The sequence below is a fragment of the Alosa alosa genome, chromosome 5 (genome assembly GCF_017589495.1).
Source record: "Alosa alosa isolate M-15738 ecotype Scorff River chromosome 5, AALO_Geno_1.1, whole genome shotgun sequence".
NCBI classification, from domain to species: domain Eukaryota; kingdom Metazoa; phylum Chordata; class Actinopteri; order Clupeiformes; family Clupeidae; genus Alosa; species Alosa alosa.
Genome location: NC_063193.1, coordinates 984966 through 1007050, shown reverse-complemented (window position 1 = coordinate 1007050; position 22085 = coordinate 984966). Strand labels below are relative to the sequence as shown.

The 22085-nt window shown below is 42.0% G+C and overlaps 1 protein-coding gene across 2 annotated transcripts in view; it reads left to right on the top strand.

Moving 5' to 3' along the window:
- The window catches only part of dnah10 (dynein axonemal heavy chain 10), a 344245-nt gene that overhangs the window by 218354 nt on the left and 103806 nt on the right, over nucleotides 1–22085 (top strand). For both annotated transcript variants that reach the window (XM_048242756.1, XM_048242755.1), the window contains 10 exons: nucleotides 20–191; nucleotides 1281–1484; nucleotides 1604–1684; nucleotides 1850–2047; nucleotides 5452–5613; nucleotides 5790–5964; nucleotides 6396–6577; nucleotides 6812–6948; nucleotides 14220–14437; nucleotides 19902–20123. In XM_048242756.1, the coding sequence (XP_048098713.1) occupies nucleotides 20–191; nucleotides 1281–1484; nucleotides 1604–1684; nucleotides 1850–2047; nucleotides 5452–5613; nucleotides 5790–5964; nucleotides 6396–6577; nucleotides 6812–6948; nucleotides 14220–14437; nucleotides 19902–20123 (1751 nt within the window). The remainder of the gene's footprint in view (nucleotides 1–19; nucleotides 192–1280; nucleotides 1485–1603; nucleotides 1685–1849; nucleotides 2048–5451; nucleotides 5614–5789; nucleotides 5965–6395; nucleotides 6578–6811; nucleotides 6949–14219; nucleotides 14438–19901; nucleotides 20124–22085) is intronic.

Below are 22085 nucleotides of genomic sequence, written 5' to 3'. Positions count from 1 at the left end.
TGTTTTTCTATGTCTTAAGGTATTTGAGATTGTGCTGAGCAGAGGTTACTCTGAGACCACCTTCCGTGAAGATTTAAAGACTTTGTACCTGAAGCTTGGTATTGAGAACAAGAAAACTGTTTTCCTCTTTACTGATGCTCACGTGGCTGAGGAGGGTTTCCTGGAGCTCATAAACAATATGCTGACCTCAGGTAGTTATGATATACCATGTCTTGGGGTTTAAACAATTCCATAGTTTATTTGTTTAATTTGACTAAATATCATAAATATTGTGATGAAGATGTCATCTCCATGTGAATATTAGATGTGAAGCCCTGTAGTCAGTTTCACTTTGTGCACTATTCCTTTATCCACTACCACTACCTACAAGCTTGTAAAGTGGTTATTACAGCATCCTACACTATTATTGCCACCACTGGTGTTGTAATAAATTCACCTCTTGGTGAATCAGCTCTCGCTGAAAATGGGAAAAATCTTCTTACCCTTTGGCAAATTATTCAAAAATATATTTTTTAAGATAATCACACCTACTATCGGTAATCCTGTGGGCCTTCTCTGACACACCCGTCCCAAGGAGGTGTGCAAAAGCACTCAACGTTTTCAAGATAATCACACCTGCCACAACTCTTGGCACCCCTAGAAAATGTTACAAACAAAATGTATTTTGCAACATTTTATTTTATGTTAATCAGTGGACTTTCAATATAAAAAAGTAGTCCATGACTTCCTGTTTCACCTGTATAAAAATAAAGTAATATAGAGGTCAAAACCCTAGTCATTCTTCATGGGAAAGATATGAGAGTATACACAAGGTAAATGTGTTCCGTAAGTAAAGGAAGGGCTAGAAAATAAAAACAACAGGTACTCAGCTGAAAGTAGAGTGGCAGTAGTAAGGACACCAGTGGTAGATTGGCAAGGCCTGCTAAGAGTTCTTTGAAAGTCTAAAAAGTTTTTAAAAAGTAAAAAAATGTATGTATTCATCGATAATATTTTAGTTTACTGTTAATTATCTGTCTGCGTATTCACACTATCCTCTCTTGTTTCCTACTCCTAACACATTTAAACATAGTTTAATTGCATGAAACTAGGTAGGAGAGAAGATTTTGTTCTGTCATTTTCGTTCTTTGTGATGCACAAAGCACGATTATGATGACGATGAGAAGTATTTTATCGAATTCATGATCAATGTCTGTCTATGGCAAAAAAGTTTTGGTCTTGATGACCAATCAATATCAAACATTATTTTTTTGTTGTTTTTTTTTTCCTCTTTTTTTTTGAAGGGATGGTTCCGGCTCTGTTCTTGGATGATGAGAAGGAGTCTGTGTTGGGACAGATCCGTGATGAGGCCATGAAGATGGGAGTTGGTCCATCTAAGGAAAGTGTGTGGCAGTATTTTGTAAACAAGAGTGCCAACAATCTTCATATTGTCTTAGGAATGTCTCCAGTTGGGGAAACCCTTAGAACACGGTGCAGGAATTTTCCAGGTACAAGTATATGCATTGAGTTTGTTTATTTATGTCATATAGGTGAAGGATAATCTGAGGTATTCATTGTTTTGGTGATCATTTAATATTTATCATACTCTGTTTCTGCTGTATCTCAGGTCTTGTGAATAACACAGGCATTGACTGGTTCCTACCATGGCCTCCTCAAGCATTACATGCTGTAGCACAGACTTTTTTGGGTATGTCTTTAAGAAATTCATACCATGTGGGTTACAAATTATTAGTTGTCTCACCAAATCCACCATAGTCAGTTTAAGCTTTCATAAGGTTTCTGTATACATGGTCATTGATGTTTGCAACTGAACATTTTCTGTATCCATTTGAACCACCATATTCTCCCATAGGTGAGAATCCCATGGTTCCAGATTCACATGTTGAGGCAGTCATAGGTCATGTGTGCATGGTGCATGCCTCTGTGGGAGATTACAGTAAGAAGTTCCTTCAGAAGCTCCGCCGTAGTAACTATGTTACTCCAAAGAACTACCTTGACTTCATCAACACCTACTCCAATTTGCTGGAAGACAAAGACAAATACATTCTGGGTAAGACATTTTCTCAGTTAATGTTTTTTTCAGTAAATTTCCAAGTGAACTGAATTTAACTGTAAGAGGACCATTAGCTTTTGTTCAAATAGGTTTAAACAATGATTACGGAACATTATTGTAATTCTTTTGGACATTATCAAATCTGTCATCTATGTATGTTTTCTATTTGTGTATTTATGTTTTCCAGTTTTTCTATTTGTTTATTTCCAGTTTTTCTATTTGTGTATTAATGTTTTCCAGTTTTTTCCAGACTAAAGTATTTCTTATATTGCTTGGTATGTTAATATGTTGCTGATCGGATTATGAATGGGCACAGCAACACAGTGGAATGACTAAAGAACTTGTAGGTAATTGTTGGTATCTGTAGAGGCCCGCAACAAGGGTTTGCGGTTTGTAGGGTTATGTTGCTGATCGGTAGCCTCGTGAGACCATCCTAGAGAAAATTTCGCCAAACGAACGGCCAATCAGCATTGGTGTTGAGGCGGGTTTAGGTGTGACGCAATGAACAACATGGTGGCATCAACAGATGAAGCTATGATGAAGCTATGTAGCTATCGCGTCCGTTTTATCCGAATTAGAAAGTATTCCTGGGGACGCTGTGAAGCTATGAGTCTCAGGCATGCAGCTGGGAGGAATGAACGACACAGACATCCTCCACGGCAGATTCCAGTCCGTAATGGAGGAATATACTTTCTTTAGAAGTGTAGGGCCTACCCTGAAAACTTGGTGGGGATTGTCGTTGATGAGGTTCATGTCACATACAAATGGTAAGTTTAAAAACGTTAACGTTAGTGACGTTACCTAACATAATTGTATGTTAAACGAAGGCATTAGACGAATACTGTGTTCATCTGATTGGTTGATTTGGCCCGTCGATAACCAACATAGGTGGTGATAGACAGATGGTTTATCCAATCAGCTAACCAGTATTTTCGCCCCTTCCCAAAAGTTCTCCAACGGAAAGTTCCCAGATGGACATGCAGAGCAAATGCGAAGCATCCATCTGGTGGAGTCAGGTTAGCTAATCGGATCATAAACAGCCACAGCAAAGAAAAGGAATGACCAAATAATTTTCTGCTAACTGTTGGTGCCCGAATTGGGGAATTGCGGTTTGTCTGGTTATGTTGCTGATCGGATCATAAGCGGCCACAGCAATGAAGAGGATCAAATAATTTGGCGGTATTTGTTGGTAGAGAACCCATCATGAATGTGGAGGTGGCTGGGTCTGGGACGCCAGATACCACTGTTGAGCCTTCTGGAGGTGTTGAAGGTGGGCCTAATTCAATAAAATGCCCATGAAGGGGGTGCCTGATAACCCCAGTGAAATGCTCTTGGAGGCTGTTGGTGATGTTTCTGTTAGTGATTTGTTAGTGATTTTAGTTTTGATGGTAAATAGGCTTGGTTGTTGATTAGCCGCTGTGTGAAATCCCCTACCTATTGCACTAGGAATTTAACATTGAGATTGTTGTCCTGGTACATTCATATGCTAGATTCATTACATTAATACACAGGATTAGATGTTAAAATCCTTTGTGCCCAAATCCAAGGTAAAAACACATTCAGAAGCCCCTGCTCAAGTTTAACTTTAAAAAAGCACACTACCCACAAATCCGCCAACAAATGGTCACAAACACAATACAAATGGCCCATCCAACATCAGTATATAGTATGCGGCATGTCATTGGGGTTATCAAGTGGGCACCCTCATTCACCGATGTTTCGTTAAGTTAGGCCCACGACACCTCATGAAGGCTAAACAGTGAAACCAGCGTCCTGGATACACTCCCCTCCATGCTGCCACCATATTACCACATTGAAATATCCATTTCTCTACTCGGGCATGGTCAAGGTTGGCTAGGTTGGTCTGTCCCATTGATGTGGACTGAACCATAGCCATAAAAACCTTGGCCAACCAACCATCAACCTAGGCACAGCCCATCACAAACAAAAGAAGTTACACAAAACAAATTAGCCAGTTAGCTTAGCCAGTTAGCTTAGACCCCATCGCAAACACAAAACAATTTAGCCTGTTAGCTTACGCCCCATGCTGCCACCATATTACCACAACAAACATCCAAATACCCTTAACCAACCTAGGCATGGTCTAAGTTGGCTAGGTGGGTCCGTCCCGTTGATGCAACACAAAACACAAAACAAATGAGCCAGTTAGCTTACCTTAGCTTGCGCCCCAGGAAGGGTAACTTCTCCTTACCCACAACCATTCACTTGCCCGTTCTGCTGCTAAAGACATGTTACTAACCACCTGCCTTAGACTTTGACCACACATGCCCAATTCAGACAGCAAGCCAATAGCAGATCTGGCCACAAACCCACGCGCACCGATTTCAATAGGCCTTAATCGTGCACTCCAACCTCGCTTGGCTGCCTCCTCTGCTATTTCAGTGTATTTAGCTCTCTTCAGCTCATTGGCCACTTCCACTCTGTCTTCCCAAGGAACAGTGAGTTCAATGAAGTAAACTATCTTCTCTGAATCCGACCATAGAATTATGTTGGGTCGTAGTTTAGTATTCACTTTATGTTGAGGTACCGCCATCTGCTGGCCAAGATCAACATTTCCCAGCCCGCCCCATTTTTCAACTGGCCGGTTTTACACCTGGCCTTCGCGGAACAAGGTTTATCCCCCTGACGTACAAAGTTAATTTGCCTTACCCCTTTACTAGCTGCTAATGAATTGACTTCTCTCCTTTTATCCTCTATTACACAAAAGTGATATATTTCAAGTCTTTTTGTTCTTTTGTTTTAGTCTTGATGATTACAGCTCTCAGCTCATGGAAATCAAATCTCAAAGTGTAAAAAAAAAAAATAAGTTTATAATACAGAAATTAAAAAATAATTAACTATTCTGACTAATCTGAAATAGCTTAATTTATACACTCAATACTTTGTTGGGCCGTCCTCTGCATATATGCGATGCGGCATGGAGGCAATCGGCCTGTGACACTGCTAAGGTGTGCCCAGGTTGCTTTGATAGCGGCCTTAAACTTGTCTGCATTGTTGTGTCTGGCATCTTTCATTTTCCTCTTGACATTACCCTATAGATTCTCCAGGTTCATGTCAGGCAACAGTTGGCTGGTCAACCAAGTACAGTATGCCTTGGTCAGCAAACCAGTTTATAGTAGTTTTGGCATTGTGGGCAGGTGCCAAGTCCTGCTGGAAGACAAAATCAGCATCACCACAGAGCTTGCCAGCAGATGGAGGCATGAAGTGCTGTAAAATCTCCTGCTTGGCAGCTGCATTGATTCTGGACTTGATAAAACACTGTGGACCAACGTCCGTTTGGGGGCACCCCAAATCATCAGAGGGTTAAAGAGACATATAGAGTATTGTGATTTACATTTCTCAACAGAATGATTTATCTTTCCTGTGTGTTTGTATTATAGCTCAGTGTAAACGCCTTGAGGGAGGTTTGGATAAACTTGAGGAAGCTAGTGAACAACTAGCTGAACTCAATACCAAGCTTGCAGAGCAGAAAGTTGTGTTGGCTGAAAAATCCAATGCGTGTGAGGTATTACTACAGGAGATCTCCACTAACACTGGTGTCGGTCAGTATGGTGTGGGTATGGGTATTGCCACACAGTTTACTCTTAATTGTTTTATTCTAAGCATATTGGCATGCTGTCATTGAACCACATAAGCTAAATAACTATTGAATTGGCCTGTGGTTGGTTGACTGGTTGAGTTTACAGACTTAAATAAAGAAAGGTTTTGTTCAATGCAGCTGAGGAGAAGAAAAAACTGGCAGAGGATAAAGCTAAAGAGATTGAGGAGCAGAACAAGGTGATTGCAGTGGAGAAGAAAGATGCAGAGAGCTCTCTGGCTGAAGCCTTGCCAGCCTTGGAGGCTGCTCGCATTGCTTTGCAGGACCTTGACAAATCTGATGTTACTGAGATCAGGTAGGAGTCACATCCCTGAAGTCAATATTCCATGATGAAAATATTCTGTCTGGGTTTTTAGAATAATCATTGATCCTTTTAAAGTTCCGTTAAGCTGCTCGAGCAAGCCACTCGAGTTCACTTGCGTGTCGTGCCTAACATCGCCCCTTAGCTGTTGTAAAATCAGTGTAACCTACGGCCTCGCGGGGCTTATTGCTTAAATAAAACATTAATAAAAAAATTGCTCGTGGGGGATCATGAGGTCTATATGCAGAGCTCTCACAAGAGCTACAAAACTCATTCACTAATTCTCTATAGTTATTTAAAAAGTTCTCACGCAGTTAGTAGATCATTTATGGCTTCATTTGACCACTATCAGCTGTTGCTTTAATGTTGCTTTTTAACATGGTCAACGTGGCAGTTTGCTTTGCATTCTCACTCTGTATGTACAGATCCTTTGCCAAACCACCTAAACAGGTGCAGGTGGTATGTGAGTGCATCCTTGTTATGCGTGGCCACAAGGAGATCAATTGGAAAACAGCTAAGGGTATGATGTCCGAGGCCAACTTCTTGCGTTCTCTGATGGAAATGGATTGTGACTCTATCAGTGCTAGCCAAGTCAAGACTGTTCGAGGTGAGATACACTCAGAATAGTTGAGTTTCCTTGAGGTGGTGATTGTTATGTAAACACATAGAGCCATGCCTTTGTATAATATTACAGCAGTTACTGTTATGAACACAACTGTACATGCTCTTGTTTTAGTACAGATAAATGTAGCGTTTGTATAGGTATGTATGACAGAAGGGCTTCTTATGTTGGAGCAAATCTACCATGTTTTTTTGGTTGTTTGTTCACATTCTCCACCAGGCTTCTTGAAACATCTAAACACCAGCTCTGAGGAAATGCAGGCCATCAGTAAAGCTGGTTCAGGGATGCTGAAGTTTGTGGAGGCTGTCATGGGCTACTGTGATGTTGCCAGAGAGATCAAACCAAAGCGAGAGAAGGTGAGAAACTACCAATCAATTACCATGAATTGGCTAAAAATCGATAACAGATGTGTAAAGATTACAACTGCTTGAGATAAAAAAAAAAAAAATGAATTGTGATGCAATTTTTATTCAGAATAAGCTTTTGATCTCACTTATTCAACGTCAGACGTCAGTACGTGTTCAGTTGGTAGTGAGACGGAACGAGAGAATTTTGAAATGGGTGTACCGCCCAGCGTTAAGTCAACATTGTGCTTATTCAGTAGACCATTTAGTGCTCTCCCCAATCCCAGACGTTCACATTGCATGTTTGTTTTGTATTGTGGGTGAGAAACCCGGGGCATCTCCCTTATTTTCAATGTTCAATGTTGACAGCTATGGAACGAAAGAGAACGTAATATGGCGCCAGAAATCACATTCCTTCTAGAACCTTTGCTAGTGCCTATGTCCCTCAGTCTCCAATGAGTCTCTACGAAAGCCGCAGCATGAGGCCTTTATTTTGCTACTCTGCAAGAAAGAAGGAAATGAGGGGTAAACGTGGTGTGCAGAGAGGGGTGCCCGAAGTGTGAAGACTGAGACTGAGAGCTACATGGAAAAATATGCACCTAGGCCACTTGTTGTTGTTTTCATGATTACCCTCCTACACTAAAAAAAGTTGGGTGACCCTCCCCTCAACAAAGAGTAAAAAGACATGACCCTTCCCTATTTTCCTCTGGTGGTCCATTCCATATACCGAACGGTCCCCTATCTAAAATAACACATACTTGAAGTACCATTCATGATATGTTGTCAAATATTGAAGTCGTGGGAAGTTTATATAATTTAAGCTGTAGGATGTTTCATTTGTCCCAGCCAGGAGGGACGACTGAAACAAAACACACGTTCGACTTCTCCTTAAAAACACTTGAACGGTTTTGTTCAGAGCTATACATGCAACTGCATTTGACAGATGTATGTTGCTAGTGACAAAATATTAACTTTCAGTGTTTTACGATGTCTTTGTCATGGGGAAGTGTTTTTCCCCATGCATTTATTCTAGGCTACTGTCAGTGACTGCCACAAGAGAAGCGGGTTCTGTGTTGCGTTCATTTCAGTGACTGACGCGAGAGAAGCGGGGTCTGTGTTGTGTTGCGTTGCGTTGATTTATTTTCATTGGGCATGCCCTGCCGTGCCGTCCACAGCTCTTCAGTTCCGACAGCCGAAATTACTCCTTTTGAAACTATGAGTGCAGGCCGCGCGTTTGTATGGTTATATTGTGTAAGATCCGACAAAGAGTCCAGAGAGATAGTGGTAGTAAACGAACTCTTTACTTAGAACTTGACCAAAATAATCACAACATGCACAACTTAAGTGCTACCTCCAGTTCCCCAGTTAAAACATAACATCACATCCCGTTACTTTTAGTCTCACCTCGCGAGAGCCCCCCTCATTAAGGACTCACCAGAGAGCATGCACCTAAACATAAATCTCAATACATTACACCCCTTTCCCCCAGTCAACAAAATCAGCCAAGTGGCGTGGAGGGTGACGGTCTCTTGCCGGACGCTGTAGAGGGGTAGTGGGTTCAGGAATCGTCACAAGACCAGGGGGGTCTTCAACAGACCTGCTGGTCTCGGGTTGTGGTGTTTCGGCTGAGGTATAGACTCAAGCAGCCCATCCTCAGGTGACTGCTGTCCAGGAACGATGGATTCTCCAGCGACCACATCCGTCCCTGAAATCACTCTACCACGCAGCTGATCCACCTGGCGTCTGTGCATCTGTCTGTCAGGAGTCTGCACTCTATTTGAAACTGGGCCCGTAGGTTCTAGTGTCACACCAGGGATCCATTTGTGTCCCCCAGTGTAACTCCTCATGTACAACGTGTCCTGTGGTCTGAAGCATCTACTTGGGCCTTGAAGTTTTCCTGCACTCACTTCCTGCTTGTGGTGCATCTCATTCTCATAGTCAGGATGAATGCGATCAAGGGCAGTGGTGAGACGCCGGTTCATGAGAAGTTCGGCAGGGCTCTTTCCTGTCGCTGGTATGGGGCCGTCGTCACTGGTCTGATGCCATTCCACCTGGCAAACTCTTTGAATTCTTTTGACGTGAAGGCAGCACCATTGTCAGAAACAATGACGTCTGGCAACCCGTGAGTTGCAAAGAGGAGTCTCAACGTGCTGATCACTGCAAAAGATGACATTGAACTCACCATGGCAACCTCTAACCATTTAGAGTGCACAATTATGAGAAATGTCTTCCCTTGGAATGGACCCGCAAAGTCAATGTGTAACCGGGACCATTTCTTAGTTGTCCACTCCCAAGGGTGTAGCTGTGCTGTTGGTGGTGCATGACGGGATCTCTGGCAGGTTTTACAGGATTTTACAGTCTGCTCGATTGCTGAATCCATGCCCGGCCACTAGGCATAACTTCTCCCCAGACCCTTCATATGCACAATGCCTGGGTGTGCATCATGCAGCATGGCTAGTACCTCCTCCCTCACCAGGCTGGGAATAACCACACGACTTCCCCACAATAGGCAGTCCTTGTGTGCGGACAGTGCATGGCGCCGGGTAACAAATGGCTTGAAACGGCTGTCAGGTGTGTCCATTGGCCAGCCATGCAGGACCCAGCGCAATACACGGGACAGAACGGGATCCTTCCGAGTAAGTACAGCAATGTGTTTTGCATGCAGTGGGGCTTCAGGTGCCATTTCCAGTAAGAGTACCTCCATGGGGGGCGGAGTCTCACGAATGGCAGTGGGCAGTGGTAAGCGGCTGAGGGCATCAGCATTTGCCAGCTGTTTACCAGGGCGGTAGCACAGCTCGTAATCATAGGCCCCAAGAAGCACACTCCAGCGAAGCATGCGTGGGGACAGGACAGGTGGCATGGGCTTAGAGTGGTGTAGCAGGCCCAACAGCGGTTTGTGGTCAGTAAAGACCACGAAGTGGCGACCAGCGAGGTACTGGTAGAATTTCTGAACTGCGAAGATGACCGCCAAGGCCTCCTTATCTATTTGGGCATAATTTCTTTCTGTGGAGGATGGTGTCCTTGAGGCAAAGCAGATTCCATATGGAAAAGTAGCGCCCCCAATCCATAGGGCGAAGCATCACAAACAACCGCTAATGGCTTTGTCTCATCATAGTGCGTCAGGATGGTGGCCTTGTTTGGCAAAAAGCAGCTGAAAAATTGAGTAGGCCTAGGAATGATTGAAGCTCTGTGTTGTTCCGGGGCGAGGGCGCCTTCTGAATGGCCTCAACTTTCTCCATAGTTGGCCGTACACCATCCTTGTCCACATGAAACCCTAAAAATTCAACTTGGCTGGCAGCGAACACACTTTTCTCCTTCTGCAGCCGCAATCCTGCTTCCGCAAATCGTTCCAGCACGAAGACGTTTATTGTGCTGGTCCACAGTCTTACCAGCTATTAAGACATCATCCAGGTATGGTTGCACCCCTGGTATACCAGCGAGGAGGGTATCCATAAAACACTGGAAGATGGACACAGCTATCTCTGTTACAAAAACGAGCTGGTAATCGCTCGTTGAAGAGGGAACTATGATAAAAAGATTGTTTTCCTAAAAGCATGGAGTTGACGAAAGAATAAACAAGCAATGCCACGTTAATGTTAAATAGCCTACCTATCTGAACGCTAGGTGGCAACATTGTATTACATTTCACTAGTGTAGCCTACTTGAAATACGGTGTGAGATTCACAAGTAAGGAAGGTGCAAATATTATGTAATTTATCATGGGAAATTATTGGAAATGTTATTTCTTGTTTATTCTTGCAAACCACACACATCCATTCGAATCACACGTACACATTTAATACTGAAAGACTATCATTTCGTTTTATTTGATGTAAGCCTAGCAACACAGCCTTCAGAGCAAAGATTCTAGAACAGGGCTTCAGAGAGACACGTTTTGAGTTTGTGGCCAAGAACCTAAAATATCGGTTTCCATGTGCTGGATGGTGTCGTCCTTTATGAAAGTAAGTGTTTTATACAGTTAACGTTACAGACATAATGAGTCATGTTGTAGTGGTCAACATAAATGTGCCCCTTCTGTTATTAGAATGCTAAGCGGAGAAGCATGCTAAGCAGAGATTTAGTATCATTCATTTCTTGTGTGGCTAGCTATAGGGAGGAGATGTATGTTGCTAATTGGGATTTATGTTGTTTAGCGTAATGCCATGGTCATTTGATATGAGATGCTTGCACTCGTAACTTAGATCACGATGTAACTTTAGGACTGTTTTTTTTACTAACAGTAATTCATTTTAAGCACTTTAGCCCTAAAAAGTACAGTAGCACCTACGTCTGTGACAGCTTAAGGGAACTTGCATTGTAGGCATAACTAAGGGATGCAATAACACCACCAACAACCAAAACTAGCCTACTCATTGTCAACATGTACATGAAATGTAACGTTTCATGTGAATCAAATTAAAATGTTTTCTTTGCAAACGTAGGCATAGGCGTATGGTGACAGATTAATTTATTAATGCTGCTGTGTGAATCACGGTAAGCGTGCAGGAAGTGGCCACTTCTTAATGGGACCCACTGTATGGAAGTGGGCTAAGTAAAATAGAGATGTTTTAAATAAGATAAGGTTAATCAGAATTCTACGATATTCCCGCTTGACAACGGCAGAGATAGAACTGCCCTTTGGCCATAGCAACCATCCATTTAGAACGACTGGCCTTCATAGCAACCAAAGATCTGAGCTGTGTTGCAATGTGAGGCAAAGTATAGAACGGTGATGAAACATACAGAGACAGGTCAAGAAATATAGTGCAATGTAGACAGTAGTATACAGTTGATTTACAGACGGTGGTTTAGAGTAATATGAAGTATTCCTTTATTCTGAGATAGGCTACATCAATAGGCTCTCAAAACAACCCCAGGCTCACAAAACAATCCCAAACAGACATAAGGTCTTTATAGAGCAAATCCATATAGATTATTTGTCAAATAAACCAGTAAAACATAATTTGTGGGATGGAATATATAACATTCACACTCATAGCTCATATTTTTTTTTAAAATAAATCAGTGAAAAAGTATCCTGACAAACAAGCAGCTTTTTAATGCCTTGGTCATATTTCATAATTTCAATTCCTCTGTAGGTTACCTGATAGCCCAGTTTGAGAGGCGCAAGACGCGTGACATTATTTATTTTTGCAGCCAATCACTGCTGTCATTTTATTTTATTGATTTGATCTCAGTCATAGAAGCTAAATTGAGAAGGCAGGCCAAAGGTAAAATCCAACTAATCGCATTCAACCCATAAGGCAATAGTTGAATAGAGCTTTTGAGGTATTGCCACTGCTCCAACACTGAAAGGCACTGTTAGAATGCTTGGATCAAGCCAGGTTCAGCATAGCGTATGTCACTGTCTGCTCACGTTGGTGATTAGTTTGCAGTCTAGTATTATTAATTATTATTACAAATTTTTACCTTGGGTGCTTTGAAAGGTGCTATAACAAATAAAATGTGTTATTATATAATATAGATCTATAAGCAATTTTACAGTGCATAACTTTAGTCAAAGTCAAAGTCATAGATCTATAAGCAATTTTTACAGTGCATAACTTTAGTCAAAGTCAAAGTCAAAGTCAAAGTCAGCTTTATTGTCAATTTCTTCACATGTTCCAGACATACAAAGAGATCGAAATTACGTTTCTCACTATCCCACGGTGAAGACAAGACATATTTTACCAATTTAGGTCCACAGACAAACATAACATTCAAGTAAAACAAAAAGTAAGTAAATAAGTAAATAAGAGGGCACATATAATAATGAAAAAAATAAGAGCAGCAAAATGTGGTTGAAATTGTGCATAGACAGTCAATAAAAATACTAGTGCAAATTCAGGCCAATAAAAGGCTTGGGTAGTTCTGTTTGACCTAAGTAAGAAGAAAGTGGCATAGTGGTGCAAGTTATGTAAGAGCAGCAGAAGTGTTGTGTTTCAGGACAACAACACCAGTTGTAAAGTGTACAAGTGTGCAAGTGTGCAAGTGGAGTAGTGCAGGCGGCCATTTTGGGTCCAATGTCCAGGATGTTATGTAGCTGAGGGTGGAGGGGGAGAGGAGGGAGAGAGTTCAGCATCCCACGGCTTGGTGTATGAAGCTGTTGGTGAGTCTGGTAGTGGGAGGCGCAGGCTTCTGTACCTCTTCCCAGAGGGCAGTAGATCAAACAGATTGTGAGCGGGGGTGACTTGCATCACTCACAATTTTGGTCGCCTTTGCGGGTGAGGTGGGTGGTGTAAATGTCCTTCAGGGAGGGGAGTGAAGCACCAATAATCCTTCCAGCTGTGTTCACTATAAGCTGCAGGGCTTTCCTGTTGTATTCAGTGCAGCTTCCGCCCCACACAGCGATACAGCTGGAGAGGATGCTCTCGATGGTGCCTCGGTAGAATGTGGTCATGATGGCTGGTGGAGCACTTGCTCGCCTGAGTTTCCGCGAGGAAGTACAGGCGGCTGAGCTCTCTTCGCCAGTGATGCAGTGTTGGTGGTCCAGGAGAGGTCTTCACTGATGTGCACCCCAGGAATTTGGTGCTGCTCGCTCTCTCCACCACAGCACCGTCGATGGTCAGTGGCAGGTGTTGGGTGTGACCTCTCCGGAAGTCAACAACAATCTCTTTGGGCTTGCTGAGGTCAGCAGGAGGTTGTTGTCCCTGCACCACGTGGTCAGATGGTCGACCTCCAACCTGTATTGAGTCTCGCCGCTTGGTGATGATGAGACCCACCAGAGTTGTGTCGTCCAGCAAATTTCACTATGTGATTGTTGCTGTAGGTTGCAGTGCAGTCATCGTCAGCAGGGTGAAGAGCAGCGGACTGAGCACGCAGCCTTGGGGGCCCCTGTGCTCAGTGTGATGCTGCTTGAGGTATTGTTGCCAACACGCATTACTTGGGGCCTCTGACAGAGGAAGTCCAGTAGCCAGTTGCAGAGGTAGGTACTGAGTCCCAGTTTGTCAAGTTTGCAGATGAGTTGTTGTGGTATTATGGTGTTGAATGCAGAACTGAAGTCTATAAACAGCAATCTCACATATGAGTCTCTTTTTTCCAGGTGGGTGAGGGCTGGGTGGAGGGCAGAGCAGATTGCATCCTCTGTAGACCGCTTGGCTTCATGGCCTTTAATGTTTGGAATGTTTTATATGTCTGGATTTTTTGAGTTAATACCAACGTCTGGTGAGAATGTCATATGGATAGTATCATTGGAAATGTTGACGTTTTCAAAACTTATTTCCCCCAATGTATATCACATCAAACAATTTAACTAATGACTAGCATTTTCCTTCTCACTATAGGTGGCAAGGTTGGAAAAGAACTTCTTTCAGAGTAAGCGTGAACTGGAGAGGATCCAGAATGAGCTGGCTGCTATCCAGAAGGAGTTGGGGGCGCTGGGAGAGAAATATTATGCTGCTATGGGTGAGAAACAACTATTACAGGAGGAGGCTGAAGTGATGGAGAGAAGGCTAATTGCTGCTGACAAGCTTATCTCTGGCCTTGGCTCAGAGAATAAACGGTTAGTGAAAGAGCTTCACATAATAATATATTCATCCAGTGGGGTACTACTTAGACTTGCATATTTGTTTTTCTTTCTGCCAGCCTTTACATTGCTGTAGACACAGACATTAGTGGTGTATCAGCAGCAAAGTGATACAATGATTTAATCGTACCAACATCACTCCATTCCATTTAGTTTTTTGTTATGTCATGGGTTGCCTGTGCGTATCTCATGTTTTTTTTTTTTTTTTTTTCAATATAATGCTCCACCCATATTAGTAAATGTAATACATTTTGCTCTAACTAGATTGATATGTATTTTATTTGTTTGATTTAATTTGTTTAATGTCAGATTTTGGACTTCACTGCAAAAACTGCTTATCTAATAAAATCGAACTAAGTGTTATTCATTTTATATCAAGATCAAAAAATCTAGTTGGTATTGTTTTCTGTATAATGACATTTACCTAGCTCAAGTAAGAGTTTGGCTTATTTAAAGACTTCTCATCATGGAAACAAGCAAATATGGCTGCCAGTGCATTGAGCAAATTTGTCTTCATAAGACTCCTTAAAATAAGTTGAACTCTTATTAAATTAAGTCAAAAATTATCTTTCAAGAGAGAGCTAAGTAAGTGTCTTTATACTAAATAAATTAGATATTTTTGCAGCGTGTACAAAGTAGACAGTAAATATACATTTTTTATTCATTTTTATTATATTATATAAATATTATATTATATAAACATTTTAATTATATGGCTTTGTCAGTATTATTCATGGATTAAAAAAACCAAAACGTAGGATAATCTTCGCGCTTTCAGTCTGTGTCATAGTCTACTGTACAGACATATGTAAACTTTAATAGCGTTTAACCTAGATTAGCATACATAGTCTCTTACCAGTCATTATGTTCTGCCATAGCCTAACTTAGGCTACATGTTGTTTCCATTGAGGTCTCTGAAAAGATATAGCTACACCTTGCATTTCCTTTGCTTATTCCATACCAAGATGATACAAAGAAGGGATGAATATATGTGAACTTTATTTATTTATCAAGTAAGAAGACATGGTGCAACTTCTAAGTATCATATCAGTATCTCACACATTCACCTCCAGTCACTTTTACCGCTGTTTCCTCCGAAGGGGGGTGTGGTTGCCCTAACAGACAGCAAAGAATATTTGCAACAGGCAAGTAAATGGTTGTTGTCATTGTTCTGTAGGCATCCACATGAATGCGCATTGCTAAGATTGGGTGTAGTTAAGCCTATAGGCATAAGTTCAGTTGGTGCAACCGACATAAGACCAGTCTTTAGAATTGAACTTAACAAAGATCAACTTAGCAGTTTGGTCCAGGCATAGCAAAGACCAGTTGGTGCAACCCGGCCCCAGGATGTACGCAACATCCTTTAAACCAATGAGAATGACATCTGTCATTCCCTTCAACAGCTAGCAGCGCAACTTCAAACAGCACATCAGTATTTTGATAGTCAGCGGTGCATTTGAAGGAATCTGCTTGCAAGTGGTATTCCACTAAACCAAGCTTAACTAAAACCTGTTTGTGACTAGCAGAGTATAGGCTACACGTGTCTACACTCGTCTATTGAACTCATAGGCAAAGCAAAACTAACTTCACCATGGTGTCATAGTCAACGACAAAACAGTTACACACAGTTAATTACTTTCACTATTGACTGACAAGGGACTACCATCGAAAACATGAAAAAAGCAACTCTTACCCCTAATAATGTTCCAATAACTGAATAAAAGACCTAAGGATATTTATCCTGCAGAGGAGTTGCTACTTACATCTTGTGACAGTGTGTCTTCAGCTGTGCTTCATATGCAGCTTTTGCTATAGACCAGGTTTTTCTTGGTCAGTGGTGTAATGCTTTTTAGATGGTGTAAGATAGCGATTTTTAGATCATGCGCCAGACCACAACTTATTTTGTGAATTGCCACACCTGCAATTAAAGCGCAACTTTTATTAAAGGGCAAGGCTTAATAAAAGTTTGAGTGTAAAGGCCCGTACACACCAGATACGATACGTAATAACGGTGCGAAAATGCGAAAAATTTGTGTGTGAAATTTTCACACTCAAAGTGTACACACCGAGTCCAATGCGATTATTTTAATATTTCGCATTTTATTTCGCGCTCACGCCACGCAGGTTCACACACTTTCAGTAAGCAGGGATACCTCATAAAATCATCAAGATGGAACTGTGCATTGGCTTGAGACGTGTTGGTGAAATGAGCTTACGGCCATCCTTCCCATCCCTTGTCTATTCTACTTGTGCTATTTTGATAATTGTGCAGTCAAACCACTGACGGAACACATAGGAGTTGCTAAGGACTGGAGGGGATACAGAGACAGCCTGTAGAAATGAGCATGGGATAAAAACGCACTGCTGCAACAATGGTTAAAATTGATCAGCTTGTATGGTGATGATCAACACACAGCAAAAACTAGCTGCAAGCAGCAATGAGGGGGCCAAGCAGAATAGGCCGGAGTAGCCACGGTGACAAGATAGAACTCAGCTGACATCCGGGATCAACAGGGCTGAGTATTGCCACAGCCTCTGCCAGCCAGCCCCAGCCCGTCCCACCCCGTCCTGCCCTGCCCTGCCCTTGCATTAGAATTAACTGGATGGAACATGTTGTCATCAGTTTCACATCAAAAAATAAAAGATTGATAAAACACATCAGCAACTACACATCAAAATGCAATATTGGTAATTGCAGCACCCCCTACAGGTCAAAGGTCACCAAATTTTTTGAGCGTCCTCCTAATGGGGTCATGAATATATGTAGTAAGTTTGGTTTTGATACATGGAGGGTTGCTGAGATATGAGGCAGGGTTCACCACCTGAGATATGTTACGGGCTTAAGCTCAACAATATATTGATAGGTTTGGTCTGAAGATGGTCTGTGCCAATGTTGGTGAAGATCAGATGTTGAAAACCTTTTGATGTTTTTGATTAAATCTAACATGGCGGCCGAATCAATTACGATGACATCACAAGTTGGCTTCGGCCTAAGGACCTCCAACAGTATTACCAGACACCACTGTAAGCACAAAAGCAGAAATGTTTCTTAATTACACACCCCTAGATAAGGCAGATTTTGAGAGCCTCCTCCTGAAGTCTTGAGTCCATGCACAAAGTTTGGCTTTGCCAATGTTGGATATGAGGCTTTCCGCTGAAATTTGCTTCTGTCAATTTGTCCAGAAAGCAATACACTTATAAGGCATGGTCTGAAGATGTTCTCTGCCAATGTTGGTAAGGATCCGCTGAAATTTGTGCCCTGCGATAACTTTTACGTGTTTTTGATTTAATCCAATATGGCGGCCGAATCAATTACGATGACATCACAAGTTGTCTTGGGTCGGCCTGAGGTCCTCCAACAGTATTACCAGACACCACTATTGCATTTTAATTCTAAGCACAACAGCAGCTACAGGCCAAAAAGCATGTTCCTTTATTACAGCGCCCCCTAGAGGTCAAAGGTCACCAGATTTGTTGAGCTTCCCCCTGATGGGGTCCTGAGTTCATGTACTAAGTTTGGTTGTGATAGATGAATGGGTTGCTGAGATATGAGCTCACTTCCTGTTTGGCTGCTTCGCCGCATATTTCGATTGGCTGTTACGGGCGAACGGTTTGAGTTCCGAAGACGAAAAGGAATAACTTTTGTGAGGCTTGATTTGAAGATCAAGTGTGTCAGGTTTGGTGTCGATCGGACAAAATTTGTGACCTTTGAAGACTTTAGTGTTTTTAATGAAATCCAAAATGGCGGAAAATCCTTAATGGCGGAAAATGACGTCACAGGGTGCGTTGAACTCGGCTTGGTCCAAGGATTCTAGCAATACCTCATTTTTGACAATCGGGTCAACGGGTCAAAAGTTACGTGTGTGAATGCACATCCAACTTTGACCTATTGGTGGCGCTAGAGCGCTCAAGGTGCCGTTATGAAACTTGGTGAAATTAATCATGAGACTGTCCCCAATCAGTGTGCCAAATTTCAGAACTTTTCACCAGACGGTTCTATGGGCTGCCATTGACTTCAATGACGGAAGCGTAATAAGAAGAAGAAGAAGAAAACTAACAAACACAATGGGTGCCTTTGCAGCTTCGCTGCTTGGCCCCCAATAATGATATCCTACCAGTTATTAGCTTACCTTTATAAGATCCACAGGTAGTTTTTCACATTGGGCTACTTCAGTTATGAAGCATAAAGCAACGTTAATGCACCAGGGAACGTGAGGCAAAATTACGATGGTGGCAACCCTGGACATAATGCTGTTGTCAGCAGCATAGCCTATGATGGGCTATATTATCATGATCTGCATCCAAATATGGGTTCAGATGCCTAATCAATGTCCTATTCTAAACCTTCCATTTCCATGAATGGATGTCATATTTTTTCATGCAAATTTGTGCAGTGAGAAGCTCTCTGTTCACTGCTGTAGTGAGATTTCATTTTTTTTGGTTGAGTGTGAAATGGGACGATGGTAAGAAGTGGGGAAAGTTGTCTGTAAGGAGTTCGCACTCTTGAACATCTGAGAAAGTCTGCTGTAACGTAAACTCTTTGTAACTTTGGCATATAGGCCTATTAACGAGACTAGGCTAGTCATTGTGGGCAGCAGGATCACCCATTCTATCAGCTTTTTCTGCTCATCGTTCTATTGTGACATCAATGGAACCCTGCAAAATCATTATTTGATTTTGCATGAAATTTCGCATGAAACGAGACTGAAGTCAAAATAAAAGAAAATGTTGCTGCACTTTAAAAATGGGTGTCGCGTGATGGGCTACTCTGCCCGTGCAGCTACTCAAGATGAACTCTAGGATCTCTAGAATTTGTCACAGTAATTGTGTTACAGCATCTTACTTGAGGTCTAGGATGTCGATCACCTTGCACCAGGTTATTTAAAATACTCAATGAAGCAAACTCAGATTCAATCGCATGTGTATTGCTATTCGATTTTGATATTTTTTGACTCCCAAAATGGCGGCGTTAATATCTCTATTCTGGTTGTTATGGGAACAATAAGGTGTAGTGACATAGGTCAGAAACCTCAATAGTAGTATGTAAAACCTGACAAAACGTAGAGACCAGTAAGTTACACCCTATCTTAAAACCACTGCCTCTTACTGGTCTTGGTTCTACACTCTGCTGTTCTGCTGTCAATTTGCTATGACCTGCTGATGGGCTATCCTGTATAGGGCTTTGTGGTGCAGTGGTTAGCAATGTAGCTTACAACATGAAAGATGCAAGTTCAATTTCCAAGCATTGCAGGATTTACCCAAGTTTAGCATCTCAATTCTCAAAACACATTTGGGCCTGCTGTTGCCATTGTGCCTCATAAATGCAATGTTCAGAAACTGCTTGGACCCCGTTCATTGCTGCTTGCAGCTTTATGTATTATTGTTACTGTTTGTTGCAGAGTTCTCAAGATTATCTATTTTTTTCTGTTTCTATGAGCAGCTGGACAGATGACCTAGAAGAACTTAAGATCCGGCGGATTCGTCTTCTGGGTGATTGCTTGATATGTGCAGCCTTCTTGAGTTATGAGGGAGCCTTCAGCTGGGTCTTCCGGAATGAGATGGTGAATGATGTGTGGCAAAAGGATGTACTAGAGAGAAAAATTCCTCTCAGTCAGCCCTTCAAAATTGAGAGTCTACTCACAGACGAAGTGGAGATCAGTAGGTGTGTTTGCATTTTTAATCATCATCATCACTTACCAACAAAGACTGTTTATTTGGTATTTCCATGTGTCACACTAGTTCACCTGCATGTAGTCAGAATCAGAATCAGCTTTATGGGCCAGGTTTGCGTAAACAAACAAGAAATTTGACTCCAGTTAAACTTTGCTCTCAAAGTACAACACTCACTTAACATATAAGAATAAAAACAAACAAACATAAAAAGAGTAAAAAGAATAAAAACAGAACAGTAATAATAGAATGAAGGGCAGTAGAAAATGGCTTTGTATGAGAATAAATACAATATTTGCAAATAAATAAATAGACACTATGGGTGGTATAGGGTAATGCAATCACCGGGGGGTGGGGGGGTCTGGGGATATCCGCCTCCTTGTTGTCCCTGTCAAGGTTGCCAAGTCGTGGACAGTCAACAGACACACGCAAGATGCAATATACAGCTGAAAAAGGGTGGGAATAGTGCAATGTCAGTATAGACCAGGGGTGGGCAAACTTTTTGGCTCAAGGGCCACATTGGGTTTTGAAAACTGGCCGGCGGGCCGCATACCAACCCCCCCCCACGACACACACATAAAAAAATACATTTATTATAGCCTATAATTTAGTATGAAAAGTATTTGTTTTAAAATATGAATTGCTTAAAAATGCTGCTAATTTTATGCTCTTTAACAAATGTATAAATTGTGCACTGTCGCTTTAAGACAGTCGCTTTAATTCACGTTTATTTGATCTTCTGCCTGCTCCGCTATGGCTATCGCTGTACTGGGCCCTCTCACAGTTTTTCAATGGTCAGTAGTGGGAACTACTGTTGCCTTCAAAGTTTCTTATAAGAAGGAGATATCAATTATCAACAATGACAAGCGAGCTGGAACCTGCGGCTCTCTCTCCCTCTTGTGAGTGCAGACGCGTTCCCAATTAAATGGATCGCATATAATGTTCACGTTAGATCTGCTGCAAAGGAGATAACTAAGAGCTAACTTAGTTTAACATGATGTTATCTCTATTTAACATGATGTTTTGACATTGACATAATGTTCTCTAAGGAGAGTGAAAAGCAGTTTAAAGCTAACCAATGTCGTCTCTATACTTGGGAAAAAAATAGCGAGCAGCCTGATAACCAAATGAAATGCTCGGCGGGCCGGATGAAAGTGCTTGGCGGGCCGGATCCGGCCCGCGGGCCGCAGTTTGCCCACCCCCGGTATAGACTGAGGTTTAAGATTAAAGGAGCCGTATGTAAGAAAAATATTTCAATTAATCATAAAATGGCCCTGATATTTCACTAGACATGAAGAAATCATGTTCATTTCAAATACTTATATCACTGACAACAGTAGTCCGGCAAGGATATTGCCATTTAAAAAGTGAAGTTGCAGCCCTTAACTGATGTTGATGTTGTGTTTTGTCATGTCATGTTGTGTTTTGGCCTGATGCGCCACCCTCCACCTATCTACTAATCACGAAGTCAGTAGTGTTTCGCCATCCGGGTTGGCAACCTCGAGTCAGGGGGGAGGGGGAGGGGATACACCGCTCTTCAGTATTTTGAAAGTGATTGCAGTACCAGTTTTGCCCACAATCTTACATATGGTTCCTTTAAATATAAATATAGTGCAAGACAGTTCAATGCAATGATAATGTATTAATAACACTATTGTAACTGTAAGGTTGAAGTACACATGAGGTAGATGAGCAGAACAGTGTTGATTGACTTTGTTCAGTGTAATGGCTTCTACAGTACATACTCGCCACTCCCGATGTGAGCGGCGTAACCATTTATACTTGTGCGTGGTGGTCGCGACACTAGTTGCAATATTCTCCTGAATTGGCATTGGCCTCAATGGCAGTAAAAACTACCCTCTGTGATGATACTTCAGACTTCGGTTGCTGCTATTCACAACTACCATCATTACCATCTAGTTTCCAAAGTGTGTGCAGCTAAATACTGTAGATA